Source organism: Pollicipes pollicipes, unplaced genomic scaffold, assembly GCF_011947565.3.
Source record: "Pollicipes pollicipes isolate AB1234 unplaced genomic scaffold, Ppol_2.1 Scaffold_3447;HRSCAF=4054_pilon_pilon_pilon, whole genome shotgun sequence".
Classification (NCBI taxonomy): domain Eukaryota; kingdom Metazoa; phylum Arthropoda; class Thecostraca; order Pollicipedomorpha; family Pollicipedidae; genus Pollicipes; species Pollicipes pollicipes.
The window spans coordinates 8663828-8673103 of record NW_023596297.1 but is presented as its reverse complement, the minus strand read 5'-3'; the positions used below and the strand labels follow the sequence as shown (position 1 = coordinate 8673103).

The window sequence follows — 9276 nt, the reverse complement described above, 5'->3', positions numbered from 1 at the left end:
GGCCGTCCCGTGCCTGAGGAGGCCGTCTCGGACCTGAGGAGGCCGTCCCGTGCCTGAGGAGGCCGTCCCGTGTGGGGATGCCGTCCTGGACCTGAGGAGGCCGTCCCGTGCGTGGGGAGGCCGTCCCGGACCTGAGGAGGCCGTCCCGGACCTGAGAGGCCGTCCCGCGCCTGAGGAGGCCGTCCCGTGCGTGGGGAGGCCGTCCCGGCGTGGGAGGCTGTCCCGTGCCTGAGGAGGCCGTCCCGGACCTGAGGAGGCCGTCCCGTGCCTGAGGAGGCCGTCCCGCGCCTGAGGAGGCCGTCCCGTGCGTGGGGAGGCCGTCCCGGACCTGAGGAGGCCGTCCCGTGCTGAGGAGGCCGTCCCGTGCGTGGAGAGGCCGTCCCGTGCCTGAGGAGGCCGTCCCGTGCCTGAGGAGGCCGTCCCGTGCGTGGGAGGCCGTCCCGGACCTGAGGAGGCCGTCCCGGACCTGAGGAGGCCGTCCCGTGCCTGAGGAGGCCGTCCCGTGCCTGAGGAGGCCGTCCCGTGCGTGGGAGGCCGTCCCTGACCTGAGGAGGCCGTCTCGTGCCTGAGGCCAAACATGTCTGTCGCCCCCCCCCCCCCTCCATCCCACTCCAGCTTGGTGAGGCTTCCGTTGCTCCTGTACCGTCGAAAGCATCCTGCGCTGCTGCAAGATCTTTACGCACTCGTCAATAGCCATGACATCAACATGTGCGCAAACGCACTGTCAAAGACCAGGTCTGAGATGGTGAAGTGTTAAGCGCATCACGACAGTGGGGAGCAGGCATAGTTCTTGTAGGGCGTTTGCACCACGCTCGTGGAGTATTTTCCAGCCGTTATGCCGAGATGATTCGTCATTTTGATGCACGCAGTCTCGGCTCGGCTTTACCTAGTGTTTCTATTACCTTGTGGTCCAGCAGCTGACGCTGATGGCGCAGCCACATTTTTAGAAACCGCGGAGGAATGCAAAAATATGGTTTCAGCAGACGCGACCACTAATGCGTTGCGTATTACTGTGTATAATTTTACATATGTTGTGTGATGATGTTACTAAGACCAATGAAATGTTACTTGGTCATAAAGTAGCGTTCTTAACAGTTTTTCCGATGATGGGAAGCCATTGATTCGGAGAAGAAATCATTCCCTTTGAAGCAAATCAATATCAGATGTGGCGCGTTTTCAGTGAAACACGCCTTAAGAAAAACATGTTCTGCAACGGCCATCTAATGTATATATGTAAGAAGTCTGAGCCTGCAAGCAAATGGGACAAACAGGCCTCATGGTCCTTCAGAGGGCGCAGAGGGCCTGGATTTGGTTCAGAAGCGCCCGCTCGTGGTCGACCGCTTCAGCGTCCCTGGGCCTGCTTCACTTTGACGTATCTTGGCAACTTGCTCAGCTCGCTCCATTCTCTTCAATCCTGAGGACTTGGCTTCCTTTTGCTGCTTCTTTTCCTTGAACATCAACCTTTTCTTCTTTATTCGTTTGAATTCTATCCCTTTTGACTACGTGATATTTGATTTTTGACCTTTAAGCTCCATCGTTTTGATTTTAGTCACTTTGAATTTTGTTCTCTTCAGCCTAAGGTGTTCTTACTTCCGTGCATTTGACGTTATTCTCGTTTAGTTTTGCCCATTTAACTCTCATCCCTTTTTCCTTTTTGCCTATTTGAATTTTATGCCTTTTTAGTTTTGATGTCTTTGGCGTTTTGCATTGAACTGTTTTTTTGTGTTCTTTTGCCACTTGACGTGGTTCTTTGGCCTACTGTTGTTTGGGCCTTATCCAGTTGAGCTTTCTCCACTTGCCGTTTTGTCTTCTGGCTTCTCGGCATTTGCCGTGTGGTTCGGATGGCGTGCCTGAGCCGTGCCGTCCCGTGGCTGACGCCGCCTCCGCCGGCAGTCGAGCGGCTGTCGGGCCAGGTGCTGCTGCGCTTCACCCGGCGGCCGTTCTCGCACTGGGCGTACAGCTTCATCGGTGACCCCACCATCGAGGTGGAGGCAGAGTCGCAGTTCCAGGGCCGGCCGCAGCCGCGCATCACTGCCGTCATCGTGCGCCAGGTCAGTGGCCCGGGCTAGGCTAGGTCGGCTTAGGCCAAGCCGGGTCAGTCGTGGAGCCTGATGAGGTCCCTTGCCCCAGCTGAGCAGTGGTCAGGTTGAGACAGTTCGTTACCTAGTGTCAGGTCAGTCCGTAAGTCAGGCAGTCGCGGGCTCAGTTCAGGACACGGGGCTCGGTCTTCAGGACACGGGGCACGAGGCTGGAAACAAAGGGGAGGGATTTTTTGTCGTTCTCCCCCGTGTTTCAGTCCCAAGGCGGTGCGTATTTTCTATGCACGTCGCAACCACATTTCTTTCTTTGTTGCCATCACCACTCCCCATTAGTTTCCGGCTAATGTCCAGTTGTCTCTCCGCTGCCAGTGCTCTGTAACTCCGTCTTCAGAACCATCCCCGCCGTCTTTGTTACTTGTGTTCGATACACGCGCCCAACCGAAAGCAGCCACCTGTTGCGCCAGAGCCCGCCGGTCGGTGCTGCACTATGACCTGGCCGCTCAAGCAGGCGGCAGCTGTGGTGCCTGCAGGCCGGGTGGGCCTCAGCTGTCGTGATTCGGGTCTCCTGTCCCCACTGTGTGCCGTCTCCGAATGGCGGCTGCTGCCCGCCTGGCTCACCCTGTCGCTCTGGCCTTCTCCTGTCGCCCGCTGTGTGCCGTCCCCGAGCGGCCGCTCCCGCCCACCCGGCTCACCCTGTCGCTCTGGCCGCAGATTAAGCGCACGCTGCGCAAGCGCCACACGCTGCCCAACTACAAGCTGCGCTACAAGCCGTTCTTCATGTCGCGGCTGCAGCAGCTGGTGCCGGACGCGACGCTGGCCGAGCTGACCTCGTCCGCCCAGCTGGAGGTCACCGTGAAGCGACTGTCGCGGCTGCGCTCCAGCGGCCAGCTGACGCACGTCTACTGCCGGCTGGCCGTCGGTACGGCTGCCAGCGGCTCGACGCTCCCCCCCCCCCCCCCCCTCCCCCGCCCGTCGTCCTTCGCTGTGCTGGCGTGCCGGGCGCCACGTTCCCTCCCGTGTATTGTCCCCATGTCGCGTGTCACGCTGTCGGGACTGAGCTCGACGCTGTGTGGGTGTGGCCGGCTCGAGGGGAGGCGGTGGGGGTGGAGGGGGCGGGGGGGGGGGGGTGAGCCGGCCTGCCGGGGACGGTGTGGCGTGCCCGGGCCGGCGGCGGTGCGCCAGGTGCCGACCCGCTCCTGCTGGACACGGCCCACGTCAGCTGGCACCAGGTGTGGTGGGCTGGGGGGCGGCCTGCCGGGGACGGTGTGGCGTGACCGGGCCGGTCGCGGTGCGCCAGGTGCCGACCCGCTCCTGCTGGACACGTCCCACATCAGCTGGCACCAGGAGGAGCTGCACGTGCCGGCCCACCCGGGCCAGGCTGTCGGTCTGCTGGTGCGCGACACATTCGTCATGGAGAAGCAGCGGAACTGCATCACCATCTTCATCGTCGTGCACAACGCTCCCGCCTACAAGGCCGGTCTCAAAGGTGAGGGCGGTCTCTTGGCTTCTTCGCCGCGTTGGAGCTGCGCGTCTTTGGTTGCCATTGAAGTGCCTGTTACTGCGCCTTACAACGCACATTGTTGTGTGGTCTTGAAACTTGCAGAACTTTGTGCTGCTGCATGGGTTTTGTTTTAAGTTGTGTGTATTGGTTCGGGACGGTCATTGCATTCCGCGTTTGGTCGGCCAGGCCGCTCAGATTGCATTGCAGGGAAGGAATAGCACGTGGCAGCTGGGTTAGCCTCTCTGGGGAGGTGTCATCCTCTCTGCTGTAGGGTGGAATTTCTGATGTGCTTGGTTTTTCGTTTGGAGAGCATTCTGACCTACTTCGTTTCGTAGTTGATTACATTCACGCCCGCTTTCTATCTCGGTTTGACTGCATCACGCCGGTAGTTCGCGCGGCGCGGCGGCGGCCGGTTCGCGTGTCCAGCGCTGCTGACGGCGCGCCCGTGTTTGGTGGTGATCGGTGCGCGTGTGTGTGTGGTGGGCTCTGGTGTGTCTCGGTGACGGGCGTGTGGCCGTCTGACGGCGAGCTGCCCTGCGCCCGGCCTCCAGCGGGCGACATAGTGGACTCTGTGGACGGCGAGCCGGTGCGGGACCTGCCCACCGCCAACCGCCTGCTGCGCCAGCCGGCCAGCGACATCCGCGTCCGCGTGCTGCGCATGGCCGAGAACAAGGAGGCCAAACACAGCAGCGTACGTGCCGCCCTTCTGGTGTGACGGTGCCTGTCAGACCTGTCTGTCTCTGTCAGACCTGTTCTGGGCAGCAATAGTATGGTACAGCCTCTCGTAACATTCTGATCCGTGGAGGAGGTTTCGGCGCATCCGGTCGCTCCGTTAGAGTATACAGCTTAGTAAACACCAAGAGCTGGACCACCTGACTCGACTGCCGTGGTCGCGGAGCGATTTTGTTGGCTGCCCTTTTCAGTGCTCTATGCCTGTTATCCCTGGCGCAGTTTACGGTGCTATGAAGTGTTGCGTCGGGCGTCCGCTCTGGAGCCGGACAGTGGACGCCCGCAGCTGTGTGTGAGCCGCCGCGCTCGTGTCCCGGCCCGGCCTCGGCCGGTCGTCCGGCGACCGTGCGCCACCTCTGACCGTCTGGCGCGCGCGTCTGCCGCAGCAGAAGCGGCCGTCCGTGGGCGGGTCGCGGCCGCCGGCGCCGGCGTCCGAGCGCCGCCGCACAGCTCAGCCAGCGAGAGCCTGCTGTTGGACGAGTCGCCGGTGCGCCGCCGCGGCACCAAGAGCGTCAGCGTGGCTGCCCTCAGGTACGGCGGGCGGCTGGGCCGAGTGGGCGCGCCTGGGGCCGACGGCGCGCGCCGCCGGCCGCTCCGGCCGACCCCAGCTGTGCCGGCCCCAGCCGCTGCCGGCGCCAGGTAGGTGCGCCCCGCGTGGCCGGCGGCTGCACGGCGCCGGGCCCGCCGGCTAACCGGCACGTGGCCCAGACACGAGTCTGCATCACTAACCGTTCTGGGACGGGGCGACCATGTTCAGACACGAGTCTGCGTCACTAACCTTGCCGGGACGCGGTGGTGCGTCCAGACACGAGTATGCATCTGTAACCTTACTGGGACGCGGCGACCATGTTCAGACACGAGTATGCATCTCTAACATTACTGGGATGCGGTGGCCATGTTCAGACACGAATCTGCATCACTAACTGTTCTGGGACGGGGCGACCATGTTCAGACACGAATCTGCATCACTAACTGTTCTGGGACGGGGCGACCATGTTCAGACACGAGTCTGCGTCACTAACCTTGCCGGGACGCGGTGGGTGCGTCCAGACGCGGGTATGCATCTTTAACCTTCCTGGGGCGCAGCAGCCACCTTCAGACACAAGCCCGCGCGGTGGCTGCATCCAGACACGAGTTTTCATCACTAACCTTGCCGTGACGCGGCGGTAGCGCTCAGACACGAGTCTGCATCACCTACCCTACTGGGACGCGGCGGCCATGTATGCATCTCTAACCCTAATAGGACGCGGCGGCTGCGTCCAGAAACGAATCTGCATCACTAACCTTGCCGGGACCAGGCAGGGGGATGAAACCGACTTTGGCTTCGGCTTCGCTAAGCTGCGGTTTTCCGCCTCCAAATCTGGAGGTTATTGGCCTCAGGTGCGGCTTCGGCTTTTAACCTTTTTTGAGAATTCGTTTGGATTCGGCTTCGGCTCCATGTCATTGTAAGTGGTTTGCCTCGGCTTACGCTTGATATGATTTTGAGGAGCTGGCTTTGGCTTCGCAAAAAACAAGCGATTTGTGGCTAGGGCTTCGATGTCATGCGATCTTGATCTGCTGGTTTCGACTTTGTCATAGTGATCTTTTTAGTTGCGATCGCGAGTTCAAGTCACAGAAGCTGGCCTGCTCTTTCGTTCTGCCGCCTCAATACGCCGTTAGATTGCGACGCCTGCATGGCTCAAAGCTGAAAAACAGCCGGACATCCACGGGAGCCTGACAGCGGCCGCTTAGCTGACTGTCAGGAACGTTGTGCTGGTACCAACACACAAGACGAGGCCGGTAGTAAGAATAGCTCATCCGTGATGCTAATACCTTGTGGTACTGCATAACTGTAATGATTTATGTGATCTCGTACAGTTAAAGTAGACGCGAAAATGGTCGGTTTTGCTAAACACTGCTGCTCACTAGGTTCGGCTTCGGTCTCGTGATTTTTAAATGATGGTTCCTGCTTTTGTTTCGTGTCTTCTTAGTTCGAAGGCCCAGCTTTTTGCTGTTTTCGCTTTTTTAAGTTCAAAGACGTTGACGTGGTATTCGACGTCACAGTAAAAAAAAAAAAACAACAGCGAAGCCGGGGCTAACAGGATCTTAAGCACCGCAGTTTCAAACTTCGGAGCCAGGGGATTTAGGTTCGAGTTGGATTTTGTCATGGTCGTAGATTCGGACTGGGCTCCGAAGCCAGGTAGCTGGCTTCATCCTCACGCCTCGCCGGGATGCGACGTTCGCGCCAGAGTAAAAGGCTGCATATTTGCCCACCTTACCAGGGCACGGCTGCGTTATCCAGGCAGTCGGTATCGACGGAGTGCGCATGGTCCCATTAGTCCCGGGTCCAGCCGGTGTAGCCTGTTCTGTGGATGCCCCGCAGCTAACAAGACAGAACGGGGCGATGTTTCCGTGCCTCCCTTATCGCGGACTTGCGGGCATTACGCAGTGCGCAACGCGGTATTCCTGGAAAGGACATCCAGTCTTCGTCTTGCAGTCTGTGCAAAATGGGAATAACACATCTGACGGGAGATGTCCGCGGCGCACGCTTGCTGCGGCGCGCATCTGTATTTCCTCCCTTCTTTACAACCGGGACTCCTCTTGTAGTACGCTGCGCGGCGCAGCGACGTGTTTGCGCATGCGTAACACGCCATTCAAGTGACCACGAGCTGGACTGCGTGATGTTTTAGGCGTCCGCGGTATATTCAGTGTGTCTCCCCGATCGCGTGATCGTTTGATGGGCACGCGCCATGTGGCAGGCCTCACCACCACGCGCTGGCGACCGGCACGTGGGCGGACTTTGCTGACGCCGCTCCTTTTCAGTGGCGGATAAGGACGACAACAGTTCCGCGGTGAGCCTGCCAGCGGCCCTTCACAGCTGCCTGTTCGACCAGGAGAAGAGCACCAAGTGGGCCCGCTGGAATGAGGTCAGCAGCCTTGTCTCTAATGAACGCCGTAATGAACGCCGGCCTTGTAAGGCGTTTACGTGGGAGTTAGTGCGGGTATTGAGCGAGCCAACGTGTTCTCGAATTAGGATTTTAGCCCAAGCACGTGCAGCGGCTTCTGCTTTTCTGGGAACTTGGTGCTGTGCGCCCGTGTTGAAGTTGCGTGATTAGGTACCGAGAAGTTCGCGGAATCCGTTGCACTTGTTCGGTGCCTTCAGCTCGTGTGTGCTGAACGACTGCGACTTGCAGGGGCTTGCATCTTTGGGATGCCATAGTTCTCTTAGCGGGGGCTGTCTCCGCGCTCCATGAATGGCGAGAAGCCGACCTGTGACACCATGGTGGTTTTGTAATTCATGAAAGGTATCGACTTTAAAATGATTTACCCACCCGTTGAATCAGTGTGCGGTGCGAGCTCTTATGTACCTAACACAGGTGCGATGAATCAGGAATAAGAGTCCACATGAGCCGACCCTCGGAGGCACCAGCTGCTGCCAGCATGACGGTCCAGTCTGTCTGTCAGTGTGGATGTACCTGGTGCGGTGCCACTGGGCGTACCCCGTCGTCGTGGCGTCGCTGTCTGTCCTTGTGCTTGTGATAGTTGACCTCGACCGTCGTGTAAACGTGCAGATCGAGTGCCCTAAGGCACTTCAACTTCAAGATTAAGCAGATCAAACTGATTTATTGTGGTTGGGTCATGATCGGCGTTGTCGCCACGGCATCTGTCTTTATCGTGTCGACTTTTCGTGCTGCTTTGGTCCGGGGACTCAGTGTGTTCGCCTATTAGTTTCTCGTCCCGGCCGCAGCCTCACGCCGCGACGTCCCTCAGTCCACGCGGGGCTGACGCCGCGCCGCTGGCCGCAGGACCCGGTGCTGAACGAGACGTTCCAGTTCTCGGTTGGGCCGCCGCAACGCTACCTGAACGTGTCGGTGATGGGCGTGCCGGAGACGGGCGCTGGCGAGCCGGCCGCCGAGCCGGGCCAGCACGTGCTGCTGGGCCGCCTGAGCCTGCCGCTGGCCCAGCTGGTGTCCCGCTGCCAGCTGACGGTCATGGGGCATCACGTGGAGACGTGCCGCTTCCTGCCGCCGACGATCGCCGCCGTCAAGGAGTGAGTGTCGTGACGGACGCCGGACCCGTAACCCGTATCCATCTAACCACCTGAAGGCCGAGCTCCTCGGCCAGTGTTTGACCTCCGGGATCCTCCGCCAGTGTGTGACGGCCGGGCTCTTCGGCCAATATCTGACGGCCGGACTCCTCCGCCAGCGTCTGATGACCGGGGTCCTCCTCCAGTGTGTGACGGCCGGGCTCCTACGCCAGTGTCTGATGACCGGGCTCCTCGTCCAGTGTCTAACGACCGGGCTCCTCGTCCAGTGTCTGACGACCGGGCTCCTCCGCCAGTGTGGACCACGAGCTGTCCGTGTTCAACGGGTTCGAGCCGACATACTGCTTCGGGGACGTGTTACTGTCGTTCGTGCTGACGGCGGGCGCGCCGGACGGCGGCGAGCCCGAGCCGGCGGCCGACGAGGATGGCTCCCGCCTGCTTGAGCGCATGGACGTGGATGACTCTGAGCCCGATGAGGAGGAGACGCCGCTCGAGATCCGCGTCGGCCACCGCTTTGCCCGCATGAAGTTTACCGCATCGACGGAGTGCGACTTCTGCCACCGCAAGGTGCGCTTCCGACGGATGAGCGAGAAACTGGGAGCTCCGTGATCACGCTTAAACTAATGCCAGCATGTACTGGAAATTCACTTTTGAATCAAAGCTGAATTATATGAAGCCGGTGAAATACGCGTTTTGCGCGTACACTTGTCATAAATGACGGTGTTAACTTGATGTTTTGCGTCTGAGCCACGTCGTTCAGAGATGCAAAGTTGTCGCTTGCACGCGTAGAATTCAGCCGTAGCCCGCGGCTGCTATCTCAGCAGTTACCATTGGCCCATGTGCCCTGTGCTGCAGATCTGGCTCAAGGACGCGTTCCAGTGTTCGGCCTGCCTGATGACGTGTCACAAACGCTGCATCGACCGTTGCCAGAGCCAGACCACCTGTCAGGTAAGGTCGTCTGGCCCTTCCGGACTGCATGTTAG

At 59.9% G+C, this 9276-nt stretch overlaps 1 protein-coding gene across 1 annotated transcript in view; it reads left to right on the top strand.

Annotated features, from left to right (window-relative positions):
- The first annotated feature begins 695 nt into the window (after nucleotides 1-695).
- LOC119091575 (PDZ domain-containing protein 8) overlaps nucleotides 696-9276 on the top strand; it is a 15379-nt gene continuing 6798 nt past the window's right edge. Inside the window, exons 1-11 of the mRNA XM_037214384.1 lie at nucleotides 696-708; nucleotides 1894-2051; nucleotides 2751-2948; nucleotides 3222-3273; nucleotides 3337-3525; nucleotides 4092-4231; nucleotides 4893-4908; nucleotides 7072-7175; nucleotides 8055-8299; nucleotides 8590-8860; nucleotides 9149-9241. Of these exons, the coding sequence (XP_037070279.1) occupies nucleotides 696-708; nucleotides 1894-2051; nucleotides 2751-2948; nucleotides 3222-3273; nucleotides 3337-3525; nucleotides 4092-4231; nucleotides 4893-4908; nucleotides 7072-7175; nucleotides 8055-8299; nucleotides 8590-8860; nucleotides 9149-9241 (1479 nt within the window). The remainder of the gene's footprint in view (nucleotides 709-1893; nucleotides 2052-2750; nucleotides 2949-3221; nucleotides 3274-3336; nucleotides 3526-4091; nucleotides 4232-4892; nucleotides 4909-7071; nucleotides 7176-8054; nucleotides 8300-8589; nucleotides 8861-9148; nucleotides 9242-9276) is intronic.